This window comes from Daktulosphaira vitifoliae, unplaced genomic scaffold (assembly GCF_025091365.1).
Source record: "Daktulosphaira vitifoliae isolate Bord-2020 unplaced genomic scaffold, ASM2509136v1 Scaffold_1, whole genome shotgun sequence".
NCBI lineage: Eukaryota > Metazoa > Arthropoda > Insecta > Hemiptera > Phylloxeridae > Daktulosphaira > Daktulosphaira vitifoliae.
Genome location: NW_026099572.1, coordinates 63400487 through 63427050, shown reverse-complemented (window position 1 = coordinate 63427050; position 26564 = coordinate 63400487). Strand labels below are relative to the sequence as shown.

Below are 26564 nucleotides of genomic sequence, written 5' to 3'. Positions count from 1 at the left end.
ACCGTCTATCGAGTAAAGTGACCCGTTGCCGTTGTACATCTCTTATATTATATGTTTTGACATTTTATATTAAATACTATTATATTACGAATAATTTCTAAATCTTTTAATTACATAACCTATTCCATTCAACAAAACTAATATTTTCTGACTAATAGTAACAAGAATGAACTATCATAACAACCAAATTCTATGAGTGAATGTGTACAAATGGCCATTCTTTAATTTATCAAGTGGCGTCCAAATAGTAATTGACAGATTACGAATAGTGCATATGCATCTTGCACCCGAGTTTCTGATAAATAAAAATAAACATACAGTCACATTTGATGCATGTGGAGGAGCAATATCAATTTAACATGTTCTAATAGCATGTAGGAAATATAACCGTAAAAATTGAACACCAATTTCAAACAAACTTATAATTGTTTATACCAGAACCTCTGTTGTTATTGTAAACTATTAAATTCATTAATGGCTAATATTAACAACTTTATTAAAAAAAAAAAAAATGTAAATATATATGTTAAATTACAATATTGTATATATTTTCTATATGTAACCAATGGCCGTGTTGTCAACACTTTATTTGCAAATAGTAACTAATAATAAAAATAAACTTAGTGCTTCTACTATAATTATTGCTTTTAGTAAATATTAAATGAATTACACAAATTAGATTTTGAATATTAATTAAAAATTATATGGAAAATATTAAATTGTTTTAATGCATGAACAGCATTTATGAAAAATTATTCTTTTTTTTACTTCTTAATGCAGCTGTAATGTTTCCACAAACAACCATATCAATTGTAGCTGATGTATGATCTTCAATTTTTAACGGTTCTATCAAAAATTTTCACTGTACAAATATAAATAGTGTATACAAAAATGTAGTATATTACCTGTTAATTGATTTCCATTGAGCTCTTTAATGTGTGGTAATATTTCAAATACTCTTTTTTCAAAATTTTCGATTTTTGTAACTGGACATCCTGTCAATGTCAAGGTGTGTAATTCTTTGCAAAAGTTCAAAAAGTGTAATTTCAACAAATTGATGATCTTGTTTCTAAAAATCACATTTAATACAAAATGCACATATAAAAAATAAATTATTTCTAAATTTTGTTGTTTATAGGTGTTACCAATGGCTTCTTTTTCAAAATAATCAAGCTGTGTAGTATAATATAGAAAAGAACTTTTTGTAAATATTATAATTGTATAGATTGTATTTGTGAGAAAAAGTTTTGTTGTATGATATATTGTATAAGTTTTCAAAATCATTAACTTAACAAAATAATTTAAATATACCGTGTGAGATCAAGTACAACAAGTTTTGATAAAGCAGAGCAAAGCAATATGTCACTTAAATCATTGTCTGGAGCATATAGTTCTTCAATATTTGGTACGTTCCAAATTCCATCCAATGATTTGAGATTACAGGAGGCCACCCTTAATATTTTTAAATTGTTCAATTTAAATGCAAAATCTCTGTAAAAAGAGTTATGATTTATAAGTATTTATTTGTGTTATCTACAATACGTATTACCTGAATGATGATAAATAACTATCAGTTAAATCGAGTTCTATTAAGTTAGGAACATAAGTACTTAACATACACAAACGGTTCACTGTCATAGGAACTTGTAATTTTAATGATGTTATCTGTTCAAGTTTTTTCTGTCTTACGGTGTCTTCCTATAAATATAATGCTCGTGTGAAAGTTTTAATATTTATCAGTATAATAAATTATAAATTTATAAATAAATTATATACAGAGTGTTCAGTAAGTTAGGAAACAGTTAAATTGTTACAAACAATGAGTACAATAGAAATTCGTTTCCTTATTTACTGAACACCCTGTATACAAAATGTCCCATCATGTTCTGACATCCTTATTAACTTTTGATCCAACGAATATTTTATGCTACTTTAATTTAAACAATTTTTACAGCTTTGGATTACGTTAAAAGCTTATATTTTTATTATTTGGACTCTAATCAAAAAAATAACTTTTTTTAATTTATATTAGGCTATTTTCACTTGATTATTATGATTAAGTAAATCATTACTTAATCTGTGATCTCAACCAATCCTAAAAGGGAGCCTTTAAAGACAGTAACTATTTTAGATAAAGGGCAAAATGTATACTATAGATCCTCCTGTAATTTACAAATTTGATTTGTATATTTAAGATCGTAATTGTAATTTTAAATTAGTTTTCAAATTGAAACTTTTTTATGTTACATCTAATCCCCAATAATTAGTGAAGGTTAATTACGGGGTCACAAGCACGATCCCTAATAAAATCTATGAGTTGCCAAAGAATATTTTTATAACCCCTAAGAATAAACAATGACTCGAATTATTTTATGTGATCAACAGTAAATTTTTTTATTTTAAGTGGAATGTGAGATAATGCATTAAAATGATGTCCACATATTTATATTACAATGTATAATTTTTTATAATAATAATTATGGTAATCAATATATATTGCTTACATTTAATATATATATATTATAAAATGGATGTAATATACATTTTTAAAATGAACTATACAGAGTGATTTTTTTATTATACCCACTCAATTACTTACATAATGAATATAATTTAAACATTTTTTTTTATTATTATCTTTCTTTACACATTATTCTTGAATTATCAACTATGTAATACTTTTTAAGTTCATCCTTTATACCTGGTAAGGATGTCAACTTTGTTTTGTTAAAATGTTAGAGTGTTTAAATTAATAGTAAATGACATTTGAATTTTTAGTATAACATTATTTGTTTATTAGATATGAACATTTGAAGTTTCAAATTTTTGAGTTAATATACATTTATAATACACGAGTGATTAGAAATACAGGTAGCTAATAGGTTTTTTTAACCCTTACCAGGTATAAAGGGCGAACTTAAAAAGTATTACATAGTTAATAATTCAAAAATAATGTGTAACTAAAGATAATCAAAAAAAAAAAAATGTTTAAATTATATTTATTATGTAAGTAATTGAGTGGGTTATGATAAAAAAATCACTCTGTATAGTTCATTCTTCATAGCTATTAACAAATCTTTATGCATTATTAAAAGTCAAAATTGTATACTTAACTCAAAAAAGTGAGCAAATTTTTTCAAGAACTTTTTATATTTTACTCCATGACATTGTAATATATAAAGCTATTATTGATCATAGGGGTACAATCAGAATTTTTGCTTGGAGGTGGGCTATGAATTATTTTTTGGGTATTTATGATTTCATTAACGCCAAAGTCTTATATTATTAATTATAATAACTGATATATAGGGAGGTTATAGCCTTATTAATCTTCCTTTGGCTACGCCATTGAAGGGGTTTTAAAATCGCTGTTCGTTTCCCAAATATATTTAACAACCCCTAAAATTTTGCACAAATTACGCCACTGCCATTAATAGATTAATTTTTAAAAGTAATGTTAGTTGTAAAAATATATATATATATATATAGGCATTAGTATTTCCAATAACATTCATCGTGAGATTTTTCCAAGTAAGTAAAGAGTACTTATATGACTAAAAATTTCTCTTTTACAACCTTAAATAATATGGAAATCGTTTTTAGTTTGTAAAAATAAAATTATTTCTTCAAATAATGTATCGACAAGATAAAATTCAAGACGCATCGAAGATAATATTTTTTAAAATATTGGCAATTCTGAGTATTGTGATAATTTGCTATTAATTAATATAATATAATATTAACGTAAACTTCTTCGTCTATTTTTAAGTATCTTTTAATAATTGATTTCTTTCAACGATAACTTGAAGTTTGTTCTATAAAGAATAATAAATAGAATAAAGAAGATTGTAAAAATTGTTTGAGGACCTTACAATGTTTTATTCTTTGTTTTAAATAAAAATGTTTATATTTCTCTCCTAATTTATAATTGATTATTATGTAAAGAAGTACTTACTAAAAGTGCAGTTATTCCAATGTTATTATTATTATTAATCTCATCTAAATCATAATCCATTTTTATTTGATATTCTTGTTTTTCAGAATATAAATTATTGTTTAACTCTTAGGCTGATACAATTGCAATATATTATTGTTTTAAAAATAGTTTGTATCTATTACTATGTGAAAGTTCACTCTTTAACAGTTGCATTATATTATTTTTGTTCCTATAGAAACTATTATTTTGTTTAATCAATTTCAAAATTCAATTTTCATGATTCTAAATTTATGATATTAAGAGATAAAAAAAGGAGAAAAAAATGAATATATTACCATAACTTTTAGCTCAACTTTCAATTTTGAAATTGACATCATTTTCTTAAAATTAGTAAGGATGATAGAGCTTCGCCTTGTGGGCATCCCTGCTTATTAGCTTAAAATCGGAAGTGAATTACTTAGGTATTATTTGGCTTAAAATTTAAATTGTAAAAAATTATTACTTCAATGCTTTCAATAAACAAAATTTTATTTATGATTTTAGCTTCAATACGAAGCTGAGAAGGTATTGGTTTTACTATGATTTTTTTTTTTGTGCCTGTTACCACTTTTTTCAGCTCTCACTGGACCGATTTCTCTCAACGATACGTCAAAAGATCACTAATCGTATTTAGTCGAAGACATTACCCTCAAAATTTGAAAAAATTCTCTTGTTCCCCGTAAACGGGGGAAATCCCCCAAAAAATTACAAATTTAAAAATCGCTAATTTTCGACATTTTTTCAATTTTTTTTACTTAAAATTGCCATAACTTTTTTAAAAATGACCAAATCAATATTCCTTTTGTAAAATATTTTAAAATAAAATAATATATAAAACCCAGAATTTTAACACAAAAATAGCATATTTTTGAATACGGTAGTCATTTTCACCAAGAAGAAAATGTATCACAAAAGATCACAAGTCGTATCTACTTAAAGACATTACCCTCAAAATTGGGAAATTCCCCAAAAAATTACAAATTTAAAAATCGCTAATTTTCGACATTTTTTCAATTTTTTTTACTTAAAATTGCCATAACTTTTTTAAAAATGACCAAATCAATATTCCTTTTGTAAGATATTTTAAAATAAAATAATATATAAAACCCAGAATTTTAACACAAAAATAGCATATTTTTGAATACGGTAGTCATTTTCACCAAGAAGAAAATGTATCACAAAAGATCACAAGTCGTATCTACTTAAAGACATTACCCTCAAAATTGGGAAATTCCCCAAAAAATTACAAATTTAAAAATCGCTAATTTTCGACATTTTTTCAATTTTTTTACTTAAAATTGCCATAACTTTTTTAAAAATGACCAAATCAATATAATTTTTTTTTTTTTTATATAGATACCTTAGGTATTTACCTATCATTTTATTTATTTTTGTGAACATTTGACCCTTTACAAGCCCACAGGAAGGGTTTCAAAATGGTAATGTTTTTACATAAAATTAACTTTTGAAAATGTTCCGGAAAGACTGACACTTTTATATATACCTTAAATTAAAGCTAAATTTGATCTCTGGACTTGTCTTCGTGGTGAAAACGGACATCAAAGTTAAAGAAAAACGTACGATTTCCGTGAAAAAATTCTTGATTTTATATTTTATATTATTTAATTTATATTTTATATAACTTTTGGAAAAATGTATGGATCANTATTAAATTTATATTGCTATAACTTTTGGAAAAATGTATGGATCAATATTATTATTTTTTTATAATAAATATTTATATACCCCTTTCATCTGGCACGCTTTTTTTGTAAATCGGATCATACCCCTTTAACAAGGGGGGTCAAAACTTTAAACNTTTTTATACGAGGGGGTCACAACTTTAAACATGCGTATTGAAACTAGGACATTTTCAATTTAATTTTTGAAAGTATTCCAAAAATACTGACACTTTTATATACATCTTAAATTAAAGCTTATGTAATATACTTTAATTTGAAAAAAAAATTTGACCTCTGGATTTGTCGTCATGGTAAAAATGACTACCGTATTCAAAAATATGCTATTTTTGTATTAATATTCTGGGTTTTGTATTTTATTTTATTTTAAAATACCTGANGGGTTTTGTATTTTATTTTAAAATACCTGACAAGGGGAGTAAAGATTTTATAAATATTTTATAAATATTATATAAATAAAAAATTGATATAGCATAGAAAGTTAAACTTATTTAATTTTTTTTGCTTTTTGAAGTCGAGAAAAATAATTTTGAAATTTGAACAAGCTTAAATAGCCAATTTTTTCAGTCAATGGTAGCGACGTACGGTTGCTGAGTCGGTAAAGCTTGTGTTTTACTAGCATGAGTTACAAGGTTTCCAACCAGCGTAAGGCAATGAATTTTTTTCATTTTTTCTTAATTATTTTTAAGTTAGAATAAATTTTCAACTGCTTTGATTTTTATATCATTAAGATTTAATAACTTCAATTAAGATCAAGGATCCCATCACTGTAGTCGCCACTCGCGAGAAGAAATTTTTTATTCATATTAAAATTATTTTACTATATTTTAAGTTTTAGCTTCGATGCAAAGCTGAGAAGATATTTTTTTGTGACTATCATTTATTCTCTCTGCTCTAACTTGACCTACTTTTTTCAATGATACGTCAAATGACTACAATTCGTATCTAGTAGAAGATATTACCCTCAAAAATTGAAAAAAATTCTAATTTATCAATGAAACAGTTACTTATCCCATGTTCTCCATACAGACAATTAAAATCATTCATTTCTATTGTTTACAAAATATTTATTGACGAATCAATTTTGATATGATAATTTGAAATTATAGGTTTCAAATACAAAATTAAATCATTTTACTTTGTAATTTAATCATTTTTTTACTCTATTTGTGTGTGCTACTACTAGACTATAATATTCCAAATTTGTTGATAACATGTTGCTATATAAATCATTTCTAAAAAAAAATGATTGTTAGTTTCTCCTGAATTAACAATTGATTTTTACAATTATAATCAAATTTTATAATACGCTCAATTTAGTAAATCTTTTTAACAACTTTGTTTTGATTGGTTCATTTAGTTAAAGTAAATCATTAATATTAATTAAGTTCTGAATATTTCAATTGCAGAATCTTTTTAAATACCTTTTAAGGTTTTCTATTACGATAAAAATGCAAAAAAGTATTGAGCTATTCTGATAAATTTACTATAAATAGTATTTATAAAACTTTCTAACTGCATACTAATCCTAACGATACAATTTTTTTAATTCTCATAAAATTTAATCTATTTAATGATGTCAATTTCAAACTTGCCAATTGAGCTAAAAGTTATGTTAAAATAAATAAATTTTTTTTTATTATAAACATTCACAAATATCAACTTTAAACGATTAAAATAATAGATTAAATATGTCATTTTCCTTATTTTTAACATATTAAAATCAGTATTAATTTAAACAATTTTTTTTGTTATTTTAAACATATATCCTTGCATTCCATATATTCTTGCATTCAATAAACAATACTTAAAACATCAAAGTAATGTAAAATAAAAAATTTGTATTTTTTTTATTATTTTCAATTCTAAATTATAAAATATGAAGGAGAAAATCTTATACAGTATAAAATATTAGCATAAATGAGTTGGCATGATTAAAAAGAAACACAAATGTTCATTCATATGTTAACTATAATTTTAATAATTATAAATATTTATGTTAAAGATAACAACTAGCGATATATTGTCAAAAAAAGTAGGTAGGCTATTAATTATATAAGCCATCAAATCAATTAATTAATTTTATGATATAATTAATGGTTATTAAAAACAAAAAAATCAAGGGACATCAAATGACTTTGATGTTAAATATCATTATTACAGTTATATGATATAACTGACCTCCCTGAAACTTTCCAAGTATCCCAGTGACTAAATCATCGCTAACAATAAATTTTATTCAATCCCCTATATTATTAAATATAGGGGATTTATATACATAAATTATAAATATATTTCAAATCAAAACTTATTTTTATTTTTCTATATTTATACAAATACCAAAAAATATCTATTTAATAAAAATGTATGTTTTTTAATGATACAGTTTGGTATCTACTTCAAGAGTATTTTAACCAAAAATAAAAAGTTTATTTAGTTAAAAATAATATCTTTTAAATTTTTATTTTTTTCATTTTAGGAGAGTACTTAAAAACTTTTTTGATTTCGTCATCCATTAAAAATTTAAATGATAAAATAATTATAGTTTTTAGGTAAAATATTTTAACATTTTCTGTATTTTTCTATATTATTTATATTATAATAATATTTTTATTTAATAAATTTAATTAAAAAACCTTACAATTTTCTTTATAATTCTGAATATTTAACTATTGTGAAATATATACAATATAAAAAATAATTAATACCTCATGACAATTTAATATGCATTATGACAAGTTTATCAAGTTATATTTTATGGGAAATTAGCGTACCACCCGTGTAAGCACTTCGGTACAGGTGATTCAGTGTCAAATATAACTCTGCCCAACTCTTTAAATGTTTTAGCATTCAATACAACAACTCCCGTTCGATGCTCTTGCTCTGAACCTCCCCACAATATTGACGATAATATTACACCATCATCTTCTTCCTGTACATTATAATAATATATATGTTTTTACTTTTTTAATTTAAAATTTATGAAGTCCGTTAATTCCACAAGGAAAAATAAACAAAATTCTTACCTGAGCATTTGGTGTAGGCACAAAAATTGGTTCACTAGGGTAAACATTGTCCTCACACCATGTGACGCATGTTTTACTACTTATGTCTACTTTAATTAACTGTAAAAAAATTAAAGATATACTACGTAATGATTTCCAAGTATCATATTTATTTACATAAAATATATATACACAAATTGTACTTTGATTTTTTGTTTCTAGCTTTTTAAGGGCATTAAGGGCTATCGCGGCCTTTTTCAAAGAGTAAGTTTTTTATATCTGGAAAACTCTAGGACGAATAGTTGCGGTAGTTGAGGCTACTCAAATTACTAAACTGATCTCTCAGCAAATGGAGAAGCCCTTGACAAGTGGCGCAACTACTGAGGATGCTGCAGCACCCCAAGGCTTTAATATCTAACTGAATTTTTATACATATAATTTCAACTAAGTATTTTTATTTTTTTTAATTTATTATCAGTTTTTTCTATTTGAGGCGTGTTAGGGCCAGGTATCTAATTACCGAAAATTAAAAAACAATTGTTATTGCATCAAATTATTCTATATATTCACGCTCAAAATGTGAAAAAATTAAACTTCATACTATTTATACATTTAAAAAACGAGTACCTAATGATAGAGCTGTCAATAGCACTTTATAAGAATATAAAATGGTCTTATTTATTTTTCGAAAAAAAAATGTTGTTTCTTATATTACTTAGCCCAGTTACGCCTTATGTCAATTTTTATTTCTTATCTAGAATTTAGAGATAGTAATTGGGCGGGGTCACCCCTACCAAAAAAATTTACTACAATCCCTAAAATTAAAAAACAATTAATTGTATTTTTATCCAAAAAAATTTAAAGTAATGAAAAAATCTATTTAGTGCTTGTTTTACGTTAACATTAAATTACTAATATAGCAAATAAAATTGTTATTTTAAATATACTGGGAAATTTTAATATTAAGCTACCAATCAATTCTATATTAGTTTGCTCAGTTATATAGTTATGAATAAATCGCTTTCATTAACATTATACATTATCCAGACATATATATTAATGGGAGGAATTTGGTGGATATGAGGTTTAGAGCCCCCCCACATCTTTATGAGCCTTATACAATTTTAGCATCCCTAGATTTCTGCTTTATTTGCGCCACTGACCGTAATCAATTCTCAAACCTATGACAAGTACGCGTCAAATACTATCGTTTTACCAACTTGTCCACATTGTACCTGTCATACTTAAATTTTGCTCTTTAAAAATGTATTACCGTTCCTGGATTTTGAGCATCTACATCCGAAGATATCGCATAAAAATATCTGTACTTTCTCCCCATATTTTTGTCATTAATTCTAGGCGTTTCACAGCCAAAATTACATAAAATTTCAGGACTTATGATCAAACGTTGCTCTAACTGTGAATTATCAGATGATTTTTTCAAAGGAAGTATAAATCTTAACGGTCGACTCCGAAACATAGCAGCATAGTTAGGATTTTTATTCAGATTCTAATAAAAAATAATACATATTTGTAACATGGTAAACTTTGAATAGAAAAAATAAAAAAAATTGTATATTTAATAATGATTTAGGGTTTTTCATAAAAATTGTCATTTTAATTGTAATGTGAAATAAAATTTAATTTACTTTTAAAGCTTCAATGTACATGCAATTTATCATATTTGGATCCCGATAACAACATATGTCTATCACTACATTGTTGTTTTCTTCATATTGGTTAATAATATGTAAATAAAAAAAAACATCCGTTTCGTATGTAAAAATTGTACTTCCATCTGTTCTCGATACTAAATGAATTAAAGTCTAAAAATTATTGGAGAAATTAATTTGGTTTGATAAAACTATTATCAGTTTAATGGAGAAATTTAAAAACTTTTATAAAAAAAATAAATCATTATAATATAATTAATTTGTTAATATACGCATTAGCTTAACTGGGTAATCTGGGAACCATTTTAGAGCTGAAGAGAGTGGTTCTCCTTTAAATTTTTTTACAAGAGCTGTTAGTACAGATACGCTCAACGGTTGTTCTACTACAATAAAATAGTGTTCTGTCATTCCAAAAGTATGCATGTAACTTGGATGTAAGAACCAACGACTTCTAATTGAAGCAACCACGTGCAATTGATCAAACATCTGATTTAATTTTGAATAACGGATCCCTGATTCTATAAGTTTAATTATAATTTTTGTAATATTAAAATGAAAATTAACAATTTATTTTTAATACTTGGATCTCGTCCAGGAAATCGCACCACGCAGTAATAAATTCCATCACATTTAGGTATAGTTGCTAAATTGTAAACATCTCCATTAATATCTAAAATTGGATGTGCAGAATGATGTACTATTCCAGTTTTGCTAGAAATTTCGACCTATGACATGTATAGTATTTTATTAATATCTAATGAATAATAAAAATTTTAACTATTTTATGTATAAATAAATTATTTGTAAAAATAAAATAATATATATAATAATAAACATTTCTAATAATGACTGGAGTAGAGGTAAAATTACTTCATAGCTATAGTATAATTTCGGTTTAAAGACATCTAAACATTTTTTATTTTTTAGGTTATGGGGTAACTTAATTGGTACTTAATTAATTTAAAACATAATATTTACAATGTTTAATGTTTCAAGCGTTTTAGGATCTATCCTGATCATTACAGGATATTCAGTTAAAGAATAATATTCATCACCAAATGGATAGATTGATATCATTGCATTATCAGTTTGTTCCATTTCCCATTTAAAAATGTTAGCAAACCTAAACAACAAACCATCACAAATTCATTTTATTTAATATATATACATATAAATTTTAATTAAATTAAAAGAAACTATAATTTTTGACTGATAAAGATTTTTTTTTAAATTAACTCTTAAAATAAATCACAAACATAGTATTTGTGATAAAAGTTAATTGTTATAAGTTTTTAATTTCTGTACATTTCTTATCAACAGAATCCTCATTGTGATAGTTTTTCAATCTATAATTTTATAGTCAAATGAGTTGTTATAACGTTTATAGTCACTTTTTTAGCTTCGATGCGAAGCTGAGAAGATATTGGTTTTACTATGATGTGTTTTTTTTTTTTTGTGTATTTGTTACCACTTTTTCTCAGCTCTCACCGAACCTTTTCTTTCAATGATACGTCAAAATATCACAAATCGTATCTAGTCGAAGGCATTACCCTCAAAAATTGAAAAAAATCCCTCGTTCTCCGTAAATGGGGGAAACCTTCAAAAAAATTACAAATTTAAAAAACGCTAATTTTCTAAATTTTTTCAATTTTTTTTACTTAAAATTGCCATAACTTTTTTAAAAATAACCAAATCAATATAATTATTTTTTTTATAGATGTATGATGTTTTTACCTATCATTTCGTATATTTTTTTTATAAATCTGACTTTTTACATGCCCAAAGGGTGGATTTAAAATGACAACTTTTTTACAAAAAATTAACTTTTTCAACTTAACTTTTGAAAGTGTTCCGGAAAGTCTGGCACTTTTAAATAAATCTTAAATTAAAGCAAATGTAATATACTTTATCATGGAAAAAAAATTTCAGACTTTATTTTGTCTTCATAGTGAAAATGGCTACCGAGTGCTATTATTGTGTGAAAATTCTCGATTTTATTTTTTACATTTTTAACTTTATAATGCTATGACATATTGAAAAGTGTATGGATCAACATTATTTTTTTATGAGAAATAATATTTTTTAATAATCCCTTTTTCATTCTACATACTTTATCTTAATTAGGATATTAATAATGAACTAGCAGATCATGTAGCTTTTGGAATAGTCCACCAATTTTTTTAAAATAAAACAGTATCTAAAGATTTGCATGGAAGCGTTTTTTTCTGATAGTGATTTTAATCACTGTGAGATATCATTATACTTGACCCAACTATGCCACGTCACCACTGTGCCGCGACCCCCCTATGCTGGGTTTTTTATTTTAAATTTAACTTATGTTATAACTACCTATTAAAAATTGTTTTACACGGATCAGGGCATGCTTTGGTTCCAAATTCTGTCACAACAATTCTTTGGGCTGCATGATTCTTTTTGTAAGTATTTGATTCCAAAAATTTACACTGGTAAGTTACATTTCCTTCTTTAAATTCAAATCTATACAAAACACGTAGATTGATTAATCGATTATATACATTAAATCGATTTATTTAGATGTGATTACTGAATAACCTATGTAATAGAGCAGAACAATCAAATAAATGTTTGAACTCTGTTTCCCCTATTTTTGTACATCCGGGACCATTTCTCAATAGTGAACCAGATAGCCATTTTGGTATTAAGCCTGTAGTAATTTGTTGAATAAATTTTATATAAATAGTATTTACAAAATATTTATTTATCTTTATTAGTTATTAAATGGTGAAAAATATTTATTTAATTATAGCCGGAAAATTTTGTATCCTATTATTATTTACTTGATGTTATGCTTAAATAATTAAGGGAGTTATTATTTGAAAAAAAATCAAATGCTTAATCAGTTTAGTAGTTAGTAATTATTTAGTAGTTATCAATAACTTATTATAATTTGTAAATATTTATTTAGGTTTGCTCTATGAAAGATATGACTTATTACGTAATCAAAACATTTAATTAATTAATTTTTTTTTATTTTAAACATTTTAAATATGACACTTAAAAGTGATAATAAGTATATATAGCAATTTATGAATTATATTATATATAATACGTACCTTTAGATTTGCCATGGATAGGGTGTAAGGTTTCTTTGATACAACTTCGAAGCCAAATAGAATTATCACAGTTTGAGTATAAATCCTCATAATTATTTAATTTTTCCATTAAGAATTGTTTATCTTCATCCAATACCTTAAATAATTCTTTGATTTTTAAACGATTAAAAGAATGTCGTGATGAAGCTAATGATCGTTGTAAACTAAATGAAAAATGAATTGGGCGTCCTCTACAACGTCTTACAAAACTTTTTATTTTTTTAATTTAATTTTTTTTAATTTTGGCTACATTACCCATGTTTTATATTCTTTGGAGGTATTGTTTATTTCAAACGTTATATTCTCGTTGACTTAAATATGGCGATTTATAAGCGTGTATTGAAATAAGAGTAACAATTGGATTAATACGATTACAAGCCATCTACGGCTTCAAGATAAGTCTAAGATTTATCTTAATAAACTTAACATACCTTAGCGTTAACACAAATACTAAGATCCACGTGAGCACCACAAAATAGAATTTAAATGTTAGTATTCTTTTTATTGACGTTCATTAGGTACTTGAACATACTCATAACTAAATCTTGATTTTGAATACGCAAATTTGATAGTTGTGCAAGTCTACGAAGGTTAATCGATTTTTTTTCTGATGTTACGTAATTTTAGAAACGTAACATATTGTGATAACGATTTTATAACACAACAAAATATAAATATTTTGATACTATAATTATTATTAATCGTAATATTATTTTATTTTGATTAAATAAATTATAAAATTCTCTTATTTAACTTTTAATTTTTATATTCATAAAGTGTTTATATTACACTAAAAACATCATTCTTTTTCATAGTTTATAATAATTAACATATATGTGTAGTGTTTCAAACTACTATGTTTATATACATGTTTATATTTTATACTCATAATTAAGGTATAGTTTAAATTTAATTAAAAAGTGGTAAATTTTAGTGATGATGTGATTTTATTATATAAAATGTTGATGTTGATATAAGTGTATTAAATGTAATATCTACTCATTTTTTTTTTTGTTAATAACTCAAAATTTATTGTGTAAGAAAATTACTCAAAAAAAACCCAGCACAGGGGGGTCACGGCACAGGGGGGTAGCGGCACAGTGGTGACGTGGTATTGTTGGATCAAGTATAATGATATCTGACAGTGATTAAAATCACTATCAGAAAAAAACGCTTCCATGCAAATCTTTAGATACTGTTTTATTTTAAAAAAATTGGTGGACTATTCCAAAAGCTACATGATCTGCTATTTCTTTATTTATATCCTGATTAAGATAAAGTATATCGAATGAAAAAGGGATATAAATATTATTTCTCATGAAAAAATTGTATTGATCCATACACTTTTCAATAAGTTATAGTATTATAAAGTTAAAAATGTAAAAAATAAAATCAAGAATTTTCACACAAAAATGGCATTTGGTAGCCATTTTCACTATGAAGACAAAATAAAGTCTGAAATTTTTTTTCCATGATAAAGTATATTACAATTGCTTTAATTTAAGATTTATTTAAAAGTGCCAGACTTTCCGGAACACTTTCAAAAGTTAAGTTGAAAAAGTTAATTTTTCGTGAAAAAGTTGTCATTTTAAATCCCCCCCTGTAGACAAATAAAGGGTCAGATTTATAAAAAAAAATATACCAAATGATAGGTAAAAACATCATGCATCTATAAAAAAAATAATTATATTGATTTGGTTATTTTTAAAAAGTTATGGCAATTTTAAGTAAAAAAAAATTGAAAAAATTTCGAAATTTAGCGATTTTTAAATTTGTAATTTTTTTGGAGGTTTCCCCCATTTACTGGGAACGAGGGAAATTTTTTCAATTTTTGAGGGTAATGTCTTCGACTAGATACGATTTGTGATCTTTTGACGTATTNGGAAATTTTTTCAATTTTTGAGGGTAATGTCTTCGGCTAGATACAATTTTTGATCTTTTGACGTATTTTTGAAAGATATCCGTTCTGTGAGAGCTGAGAAAAAGTGGTAACATACACACAAAAAAAAAACACATAGTAAAACCAATACCTTCTCTGCTTTACATCAAAGCTAAAATATATCTTAAAAATATTTAATATATTGTTGTGAATTATAAATTTTAAATTATGAATGGGAGTTAAACAGAGCTTAAAGTAGAGGGAGACGCAAGGTTACTTAGTTCCTCTACCTCTAAAAGTACTTAAAATGCTCCTCCTTTAAAAAATTACGCTGTAATGCTTAATTTTTGGTCAAATTATCCATAAGTTGTAATCAAATGAAGAAAATAATAATTAATTAAATATTAGCTTTGTGTAGTAGTATGAACAATTTTGAAACATGCATTAATCATATATCATTAACATAAACACATAATTAGTTGACATTTATTATATCTGGTAACAATTTGTAACAACCTATTGATTGATAAAGTATAATCAAAATCCTTAAATCTATTTTTATGAAAATAGATATATATTTCAGCTGACAAAATTTAAGAATTAAAACATAATTTTAAAATGATTATAAAACCTTTTTTTATTTCATGCTTAATATACTATAGGCCACATCTCAATGTTTACTGCAATATTGCGTGAGTTATAGCTTTGGATTCACTCAGTTGATATCGATAAAAAAATAAATAATCCTTTAAGAGGTGCAAATTTTTTTTTGCTTTTGCTTATCATTTTTTTTTAATGTGTAACTTAATTGTGAAATAATGATTAAAAATTTAATTAATAGGAACAATCTCTTCATTATTTCTCTTCAAATTTTCACCTTTAAGGGGGTGTTCACTTATCTTACAGATCTGTGCTTCCCTTTTATAAGACCGCCTGTAGACATCTGAAACGCTCAAAATGATAGAGTCTCATTAAGTTTTGTTTCCACTTTAAGTCCTGGAATTTACTTCTTAATATTTACATATAATATCTTAAGATTATAAAAATACTTAATACGGAGGGTGTTAAAAAATGGTGAAATTAAATCAATATTTTTTATTATTAGATCCTCAATTTATTTATGAAAAAGATGTGTACCCATGTTAAATCCAGGATCAATCATATTTTCGAACAACAAATACATCAATCATTCTTAATAAATTAATATGTTTTTCTAGTTAAAAGATCATATTAAGAATTATTAATCTTTAGGAATTACTTGGCTTAAAATTTAAATTTTAAAAAATTATTACTTCAATGCTTTCAATAAACAAAGTTTTATTTATGATTTTGGCTTCGAAGTTAATTTCGAAGCTAAGAAGGTAAATAAGCTAAGCTTACTATGATGTGTTTTTTTTTTTGTGTATGGTAACATACACAAATTTTTTTCAATTTTTTTTTACTTAAAATTGCCATAACTTTTTAAAAATAACCAAATCAATATAATTATTTTTTTTATAGATGCATGATGTTTTTACCTATCATTTGGTATATTTTTTTTTATAAATCTGACCCTTTATTTGTCTACAGGGGGGGATTTAAAATGACAACTTTTTCACAAAAAATTAACTTTTGAAAGTGTTCCGGAAAGTCTGACACTTTTAAATAAATCTTAAATTAAAGCAAATGTAATATACTTTATCATGGAAAAAAAAATTTTCAGACTTTATTTTGTCTTCACGATGAAAATGGCTACCAAATGCTATTTTTGTGTGAAAATTCTTGATTTTATTTTTTACATTTTTAACTTTATAATACTATAACTTATTGAAAAGTGAATGGGTCAATACAATTTTTTCATGAGAAATAATATTTATATCCCTTTTTCATTCGATATACTTTATCTTAATCAGGATATAAATAAAGAAATAGCAGATCATGTAGCTTTTGGAATAATCCACCAATTTTTTAAAATTAAATACTATCTAAAGATTTGTATCGAAGCGTTTTTTATGATAGTGATTTTAATCACTGTCAGATATCATTATACTTAATCGAACTATGCCACGTCGCCACTGTGCTGCGACTCCCTTGTGCTGGGTATTTTAAATATAAAAACATTTGGAACACATACTAGAGAGTTGGGAATATATAAACTTTTAACTTTTTAGTTACAATACATCATAATAAATAATCTATTAAAAGAGGAAATAAGAACATCTGCTTTTGTGAAAAATTATATACAGAAAATCATCTAATAAGCGTGTTCTTAACTGATGAAATGTTATGTATGTGTGTAGGAGAATGGTTATATTATATTATAAAGACAGGTGGGTATTTGTCGAGGGTTGGTCGAGCTGCATACATATCATAAAACTGTATACAAAAGGTGAATGTACCGTAGCTGTTGTCGCCATTTTAAAGGTGATAGAAAGAAGGGGAGTTTTAAAATACATTGACATGATAAATACGAATTAAAAAAGGAAAAAAAATCAAAAAAGAAAAGTGTAGATTTTTATATGTAAAATGAACACTATTCATTTTTTTCTTTATTGGTATATGCGTAAATATAAAATTTTAAAAGTATTATTTTAGTTTATTTTCTCTACTTTTAATTATATTTTTACAATAATAAACATAAATTTTCTATACTTTTAGAAATAAAATATAAGTTTCAAATTCACGTTGAAGTATTGAGTGAATTTATTAATCAAAAACTAAATATGCTAACGTTTTTATGCCTACCTAAAAAATAACATTTTTGTGTATAATAATTTTTATTTTTATATTATAAATATTATTATGTTGGATGTTTGCTCAAAGAATTTATTTATTGCATCGTATAGTTTTATTTTTTGATGTCATTTGTTTTTATCAATCATAGACGAAAACAAACTATTCGCTATAAAAATTTATAGTTTCAATTTTCAGAAATTTTTTATAAATATCACGTGATATTTCTTCGGTTAATAAATTTTGTATCTTCGTTTTATTTATATTTCATTTTGAAAAAAATCATATTAACATTTTCACATTAAATTAAGATACACACAAATACTATCGTTGTAATAAATATTTACACTATTTTAGTGCAAATTTGTATTAGATTAAAATAGATTTGATTCCCAATCAAATTTAAAGATATATTTTTACATCATGTTGAATAGAAAAAGGAAAATTTCTTATTAGATAATTTCATATTAGTAAATGTAATAGAACTTTCTTAATCATTAAAAAAATCCATCAAGTGTCAAATAATTTCAATACATTTGAAATAAATCAAAATTAGTAACATCTGTAAATAGTAATTTATAAATGTAGCATGTTTGTTTTTTAAATTTTGTATTACGATTTGTATACACTAATCTATTTTTAATAAATTAATGACATAAGCTCAAACACAAAATTGTACAAAGGCGCCTAAAAAGTACAACTAATAAAATATTTGCATCGATAAAAAATGTTTAACAAAACGTATCAAAATTTCTATTAAAAATATGATCGTTATCATTTATAGTATAATACTTTAATAGTAGTTGATGTAAAGGGTACTAACATAACACCATATTAAGGTATCAAGTCATAGCATTTGTGTCATTAAAAACCCATTCACAAATTTTATGATCGAAAAATATATTATAAAATATAAGACTAAAAATATTAACTTTTACTAGGTGTATTTTTATTTAATGTATAATTAAAGTATTAAATATTGATATTGTTGAAACTATGAAGACATAATTAGAATAAGTTTTTAAAATATTTTTAAATTTAAGCAAGGTATGAAAACGTTATGAATAAAGTTATAGTTATAACAAACATTTTTGTTAAAACGTAATTAAAAAACAAAAATATGTTATATAATATCAATAAACGTAAAATATCGTTAAACATAATACAACTTACAATATAAGATAATTCTAATATGGAAAAAATAAATTATTTTAAAACGTTATATTTAAAAAATTCAATTTAAAAGAAATAGTATTTTGCTCTCTTTAAAAACTGCTTGTGTCAGTGAATTATGTTCGAACATTTTTAACAGTAAAAGAAAAAATTAATAACACTTAAAAATTATATAGTATTGAAATGACTAGTAACGTTAAACTGAATTAAAAGATAACATAATAATATATTTAAACATTAAAAAAAAATTTTTTAGTCTGAACCCTGAATTTAGAAACGTACACTGAAAATGTATTAGAGGGTTTGATAACTTTTTTGAACAGAGAGTAACTTTTTAATGAAAACAGTTTTCATATAAGTTTTCAAAATACTCTTTATTTCAAACGCAGGTTAAAATTCATACTAGAGATCTTATAACTGTTAATTCATGTTAAAAAAACAAACTAAAAATAAAAAATTGGTAGCACAGTGGAGCGTGGCATAGTTGGGAAAAGTATAGATGATACCTGACAGCGATTAAAATCATTATCATAAAAAACGCTTCGATGCAAATCTGTAGATAGTGTTTAATTTTAAGAAATTGGTGGATTATTTCAAAATCTACATGATCTGCTATTTCTTGCAAAATCAACTCATATTTTTTGTTCTACTTCGACTGCCATTTGCACATAGAAAATAGGTCGTCAGTACAAATTTTTTTTTTGAACATCTAGTACATAAAATAAGCTTTATTTTAATATATATTTAAAAGACGCAGTATTCGTGGAACGTTTTCAAAAGTTAAGTTGAAAAAGTTCTATTTTTTATACAAATTTTTAAGTTTTCAAAAAGTCAAAAAATTTTGAAGAGGCAAAATAATCAAAATAAATATAAATTTATATTTAATGTAAATATACTACGGCAGCCGTTTGCACGTAAAATTAAAGACGTCGGGGCAATTTTTTTTTTAAATTTATAGTACGTAACATAATCTTTAATTTGACATATGATTAAAGGACGCATAATTTCTATAATATAATAAAAATTAATCACTTGTGGCTAATTAATTAAGTAAAATTAAAACTATATTAAAAATATAATTAATTTAAAAAACTAAAAAATATTAAACTCAAAGCCACAAAAAATTAATGAAAAGTCGCGGATACGCATAATTTCTGGAACATTTTCAAAAGTTAAGTTGAGTTTTGTAAAAAAATTACAATTTTGAATTCTCTCTTGTGGGCAAATAAAAGGTTTAAGTTATATAGTAATAAAAATCAATATTTTAACAGTGATTCGCTCTGATAAACTCAAAATACTACATTCTCATAAACATTTAGACAATTTTTTTTAGTAATATATTAGGAACTTATTTTAAGAAAATATTCTTCGGATACAAATAACATATACAGCTGATGATAACTGTTTTGTGTATAACTGTTTATATTTCATATTATTTTCGTGTATATTAATTTGCAATGCAAAGTTACTCAATATTGTAAAATATAACGTAACATGGAGTATATTACTATATGTGTCTTTAAATACTAAATATGTGGACAGTGCTATTTAAGTTATAATTTTTTAAGTAAAATATAGATTATAAGGTTTACGTTTTAGTTGTACACAATTAAGTTCTATTAAAAATAATGCCGTTGATTAATTTTGTTGTCTATCCAGACATTTGTTATTTTAGTTTGAGTCCTTAAAATTGTCTATTGGAAAAATGTGTCTACTTGAATTAATTCTTATTTTGAAATTGAATAGAGCAAAAGAATCATTGACAATACATTTTTTACTTGGTTTGTATTTACTCGTGGCTTCTTGATCTTCCTTTCCCCGTCTTTATAGTATCGCATTTGTGAAACTATTGCTGTGATTTAATATTTATAGTGCACGTGTATGAACTGATAGAATCAACAATGTCCGTCCAGGTGGACGAGTAGGCACGTGCAAAATATATTATAGTGTATATTATAACTCGAGGTAAAGAATGGATAAAAAGATACCTTTGTGCGTGAATTTGGCCGCAGGAGTTGCCCAAGACACGCGCCTGTAGGAAGAATAAGAATAAGAAACCTTATGGTTTTTTGTTAAAATATATGACAAGTAGTGTGCGCCCGGCGTAACGAAGACTGGCAACAACCAGTACCGGAGGTGCGCGTGCTATCAGCTGTCTAACCGGCCGGCATAACAGTCAGCACAATATCAGTCGCCGGTTCTCGCGTTCAGTAGTCTCTTCGCCGTTCGCTCGTACGCACTTGCCGTGTTCACCAAATGAGTTCAATTTTACGTATAACATTTATTATTACGTCGTACCAACGGTGGTGACGAGAGGCGTTTAAAATAAACTTTGTGAATGTTCACAGCTGAGGTTCTGTTCGAAGTGTTTTATAGATTGTAAATTAAAATATTTGGTAGGTAAGTATCAGTTCCTCGGTTAGTGTCGAAATGAATCTTATGTGCACTGAGTCGCGAGCCGGATCGGAAGACAAGTGTTTTGCCCAAGACAGGACTATATTTCGAGATGAACGGGCCATCAAAAAGCTTTTGGAGACTGAAACGCAATACGTGCCAGGATGCGATTACATGTCACGGTCTCGATCAAACCTACAACCATTTATGAGAAGAGTCGTAGCCACGTGGATGCTCGACGTAAGTTCAAATATTTTTAGATTTATTTATTCAAATAGATTTATAAGATTTCTATATGTATTTTATACGTAGAGCATACAATACTGACGTGAAATCACATAGATGAACAGTTAATTAAGTTTTTTTTTTATTACTCACTATTCACAAGTCAACATTTTTGTTAATTCTATATAAATCATAAACGTTTGTAATTACCTTTGTATTCATTCGCGAAAAATGTCATTAGTAGTAGTTATTACAAAATTAAAACTAAAATAATTATAGAATTGTTCCTCTTTAATTATGAAGTATTGCATACCATTAAAAAATTGTCGGTCATTACTTGACTTGTGAGCTATAAAACTGCTGATTACAACGTCACCAGCTGAGCGAAACAATTTTTTTGGCTTACACAAGATAACAAGTCTGATAATAAATTCCATTAAAATGTATTTAATATTTACATAACTTAAATGTATTTAATTTTTTTGCTTTCAAAGTTACAATAAATTTTGGACATTTTCCAACAATTTCAATATACCAACAAATTTGTAATTCATAGTATGCATGATAATGAATTATCAAAAAATACAATCTAATTATTTTTAGCAAGGTTATTGAACTGATATTTGCATTCAAGACTTTCAAGCATTTTTTAGATGCTTTCAATTGTTGGGTTATAAGTTCTAGATAAAATTTCCTAGATTATATTTTAAATGTTTTTGAAAAATTGATTCAGGGAAATTTTCAAAAGGGTCACGTTTGATGTTTTGAAATTCAATGTTATATTATTGATGTCGATAAAAAAATAAATAAAAACATTGTATAGTTCTTGAAATTCTGTCTACATTCTGATTATGTTAAAAATTGTGTTCACTATACATGTCTATTTCGACTAAACGTTAATAAACAAAAAGATCCTGAAATAAAGAAATGGCTCTTAATGAACAATATAATTCTAAGTACTTTTACTTTAGATAAACATCATTCTATTGCATCTTACAAATGAAATTTTTTTTTAATTTTATGTACATTTCTTATAGAATCTAAAAATATGAATTCATGAACTCATTTTAACAGCTCATTTTCACGCGTTCTTTTTTAAAAGGTCTTTGAAAAGTCTGAAGACCTTCTGCGCTAACTCTCATATAAACATAAAATATAAAATTGATTTTATTAGAATAAATGTTTGATATTTAAACTCTACACATTTTTTTCTTGATATGACGCGAGTCGTGACAAAATAGAAAGGGCCTTCGTAATAACTACGTAGAATCTATGATTGTATTTACACGTGGACTGTGTAATTTGAATATTGTCACATAAAACTGATGCATTATTTATATGCCACACATAATAACAACAATAATAAATTGGCTTGAGGTATACATGTATGTACATTTTCAATAATGTCTACACTATGTTGCATTTATTACAATTATTATTAATGTATATATCCCTATTCGAATAAAGGTAAGTGTTTCTTTGAATACATATCTGCTTCATTTGACCGTGAATAATAACAATATATATCGTATACCTCTTCACCTTTTGAGCTTTAAGACACATCTCGTACGTAACCCAACCAAAACCAGCCTATGCACTAATTAACGTTCCAACATGACATTGCATATTGGAAAACATTTTTACCAAGCTAATTATGTAGGACGTAAACAATCGAATTTCTGATTGTTGTTTACAAAAAAAGTCTCATATGACTAGTATAACTGCATAAAATTCAATATTAAAAAATGTATATTCACACGTTTACCATGATTTTTCAACCCTGCCGCTCTACTCTAAAAGAACCGGTATCGGATTTGTACGCGCTTTAAATAAATAAGTAATTAGGTTTTTATTCAGCCAACGATCTACGTGTTTAAAACCACGCTGTACTATTATTGTATAGCTTCATCACGTTGAAGGCAGATTAAATTAGTTCAATGACACTTGGTAGTCGTGTATTAGCTCACGGAGCATTCCATACTCTATAGTAGGTAATTTACTGCATTTACAATTACTGCGTTGCTTCCATCAATGTGATAGGGACTTCTCAAAACATCTTATCGTGGTTTTTCCTTAAGTTGAATGACACTATATATATTATTCAATAATTTTACATGAGAGCCACGTAAAAAATAATTCTTCACGTATGAATGCCAAGTTTTAATTCAACTGTTTTCAATTTAGGTATGTGAAGAGCAGAACTGCGAAGATCAAGTTTTCCCGCTCTCGGTGAATTTCCTGGATAGGTTTTTATGTGCTTGTGATATATCCAAAACACATCTACAACTTACAGGAGCCGTGTGTTTGCTGTTGGCGTCTAAAGTCCGTCAGTGTACAGCTCTCTCCATCGATCTACTTTGCTATTACACTGAAAATAGTGTCACCGCAGAAGAAATGAGGGTAAGTTGTAAGGCGATATGTTATCGCTTATATTTTTTTAGTAAAAAAACGAATAAGTATTTAAAAATTTAAAGTCTGTTTCTGGTTCACTACGCGTTTGCTTTAATTATTACTGAACGGTACTTTACTAAGAAAATCGTCTCGGTCAACTGTTTCTTTTTCCGTCAACTGTGCCGCCACAATATCCGGTGATCATTATCTACGTAGACAAGACGAAAATTAATTGCAGCGACTAGTCATAATATTATTATCAAATGACAAAAGGAAACCACATCAATTACTGGAGTAATACACAGTTACTTCCTACAGTCTTTTACAGGAATCATTTGGATTGTTTTGTTATCTCGGTACTAGTGTACTTTTGTGTCTTGGACTCTTTACGCCGTCTTCCGGTTAAGTCGTCCGGCTACTTACAATAAAATCAGTCACGGAACTCGTTACGGCCTATGAGTAACAGGATTGTTAAAGTATAAGTTTTATACATGACAGCTCTAATAAAATAATAATTATTAATTATGTCCGTTGAGGATACCTTTATTTGTATACATATGCAACTATAAATATTACTGTGTTGTTAAAACCGATGTTGTAGTTTTAAGTCTTCTTTTTCATTACTCTCGAGTTCCAGTTTTTTTATTCAAAAATAATAAAATAAATGACGTTTTATGACAACCGTGTGCAAATTAACTGTATGAAAATTATATTTTTCACAGTGAATATTGACGCAATTAATTATTATATGGACTATTTATGGAAAAAAAACGTATCGGATTGTCATAGGCACACATTTAAGGGTGACTAATTTATATAATTTATTAGGTATCGGAATTGAGTTTTTGTTTGGATTTTTGAATATATTGTGTATCCAGTAGTGTATATTTAGAGGTGTCCCTTTTCTTGCAATGGTATCGTGAGAACAAGTCGCGTATCGGAAACACGTTTCGCTACAATAATGTTATGGGACGACGACAACAGGCGTGTCAAATAGTATTTTTTGATATTATTACTTCATAGTGTACGTCCCACAATGGAAACGCACCCCGAGACACGTTTGAAATGTTGCCATGTCCGGTTTTAGGGATTTACAAATGGCCCAAAGAATTTCTAATTCTTTTTTTTTTTATTCAAACGGCCGGTCAAATGTCCCGCACGCGGTTCTCTGCACGCTTAGATAAACATAAGTACAGAGCACTTCCTAGTGTGTGAACTGGAGTGAAAGAACACTTGTTTGTACGGAGACCGGTCATCGGCGGTGGATTAATAAAAAACATATTTGCCGACCTTCTTGTTTCGCAATGTGTTATTGTGCGTGATAAAGAAGAAGAACTTGTAAATCGTGTTTAAAAGCCTAAGTACAATGTATCGGAGTAGTGATATAATTCGGCGATATTTTCCCAGCATTTGAGCTTTAATTACGTGCGTAGAAGATTATCATATCGGTTGGGCTATGAAAAGTAGATAAAGAACTCGCTATTGAATAAAATAATGTTTTTTTTTCGGATGAATAATGATAAGAACAATTGTTGAAGGTTTTGTAAACGAGTTTAAAATAACTACCGAGAGTTTTAATCGTGTTCATTAATACTATTCACATGGATCAGATTACTCGAATGCATTAGAAATATCTTCCAATACTCAATTAGTTATTTTATCTAACCGTTTATGGATAATTAAATACCGGTTGGATACTTTTTATTCGTTTACCGTTTTTGACCTTTTCTCGGGGTGCCCTTGATTTAGTATCTTTTCAAAACTCGGTATATATCATTCTTATATTATACGTTATTTATTCTTTAATACGTAATAACTCGTCGGTTGTTTTGACGTGAAGAATAAGACATGCTGCCGGAGATAAGTAACGGCCATGATGTATTGATGAGGTCAAAAAGCGCCGAACCGATCACCAGTAAAGTCCCATGAAGTTTATTTCTAAATATTATCCCTTCTTTAGAATTCATTGGGAGAAATAGAAAATTATGGCCCTCGTCTAATGAGATTTAAATGTACATAATAATAATAATAATAATATATAAAGCAAGTAGTAATAACACACGAACATCGAACGTCTCACAGTGACAACCGGTAACGATTCGTTCCGTGTCAACGAATACCCTTTACGAAAGGATTGCTCACATTGATTTTACTGTCTTGTTAGGGAATCGATAAATCACAACCGCGAACCCCATTTTACGCATTTTTTATTCGACTGGTTTCTACGATGTGACATTATGTGCACGTTGTGTACAAACTTAAAAAATAATATTTTTTTAATGTGTTTTAATGCTTTAAAATGTCA

At 26.3% G+C, this 26564-nt stretch overlaps 3 protein-coding genes across 4 annotated transcripts in view; 1 reads left to right on the top strand and 2 right to left on the bottom strand.

Moving 5' to 3' along the window:
• Nucleotides 1–572: 572 nt before the first annotated feature.
• On the bottom strand, nt 573–4123 carry LOC126893636 (acidic leucine-rich nuclear phosphoprotein 32-related protein-like). Its single transcript, XM_050664023.1, has 5 exons — nt 3956–4123; nt 1550–1698; nt 1312–1491; nt 906–1069; nt 573–846 (listed from the first exon to the last, which is right to left on the bottom strand). Exons 1-5 carry the CDS (start codon nt 4013–4015, stop codon nt 743–745), a joined length of 657 nt encoding a protein of 218 aa, XP_050519980.1. The 5' UTR covers nt 4016–4123; the 3' UTR covers nt 573–742.
• A 4106-nt stretch (nt 4124–8229) lies between these two features.
• LOC126894148 (carotenoid isomerooxygenase) lies at nt 8230–14051 on the bottom strand. 2 transcript variants are annotated; one of them, XM_050664929.1, is made up of 11 exons: nt 13741–13905; nt 13447–13582; nt 12926–13037; nt 12704–12850; nt 11333–11477; nt 10935–11079; nt 10640–10872; nt 10331–10507; nt 9955–10191; nt 8703–8801; nt 8230–8608 (listed from the first exon to the last, which is right to left on the bottom strand). In XM_050664929.1, exons 2-11 carry the CDS (start codon nt 13553–13555, stop codon nt 8432–8434), a joined length of 1581 nt encoding a protein of 526 aa, XP_050520886.1. In that variant the 5' UTR covers nt 13556–13582; nt 13741–13905; the 3' UTR covers nt 8230–8431. The 2 variants fall into 2 exon arrangements, with proteins under 2 accessions (XP_050520886.1, XP_050520885.1); XM_050664928.1 differs by lacking the exon at nt 13741–13905 and adding an exon at nt 13917–14051 and having other exon boundaries at nt 8231–8608.
• A 6989-nt stretch (nt 14052–21040) lies between these two features.
• Nucleotides 21041–26564, top strand: part of LOC126910345 (G1/S-specific cyclin-D2-like) — a 28754-nt gene continuing 23230 nt past the window's right edge. The window contains exons 1-2 of the mRNA XM_050692838.1: nt 21041–21883; nt 24053–24268. Coding sequence (XP_050548795.1) covers nt 21680–21883; nt 24053–24268 — 420 coding nt within the window. The 5' untranslated portion in view covers nt 21041–21679. The remainder of the gene's footprint in view (nt 21884–24052; nt 24269–26564) is intronic.

What these genes read in the sequence shown, in the direction of transcription:
- LOC126893636 (XM_050664023.1), bottom strand. Translation starts at nt 4,015, where the DNA reads ATGGATTATGATTTAGATGAGATTAATAATAATAATAACATTGGAATA. An exon ending in TTGGAATAACTGCACTTTTA is followed by an intron (nt 1,699 to 3,955) that starts GTAAGTACTTCT and finishes TTATATTTATAG; the next exon opens with GAAGACACCGTAAGACAGAA. An exon ending in AGTTATTTATCATCATTCAG is followed by an intron (nt 1,492 to 1,549) that starts GTAATACGTATT and finishes CTCTTTTTACAG; the next exon opens with AGATTTTGCATTTAAATTGA.
- LOC126894148 (XM_050664928.1), bottom strand. Translation starts at nt 13,555, where the DNA reads ATGGAAAAATTAAATAATTATGAGGATTTATACTCAAACTGTGATAAT. An exon ending in TATCCATGGCAAATCTAAAG is followed by an intron (nt 13,038 to 13,446) that starts GTACGTATTATA and finishes AAATTACTACAG; the next exon opens with GCTTAATACCAAAATGGCTA. An exon ending in CGCTTGAAACATTAAACATT is followed by an intron (nt 11,080 to 11,332) that starts GTAAATATTATG and finishes TACATGTCATAG; the next exon opens with GTCGAAATTTCTAGCAAAAC.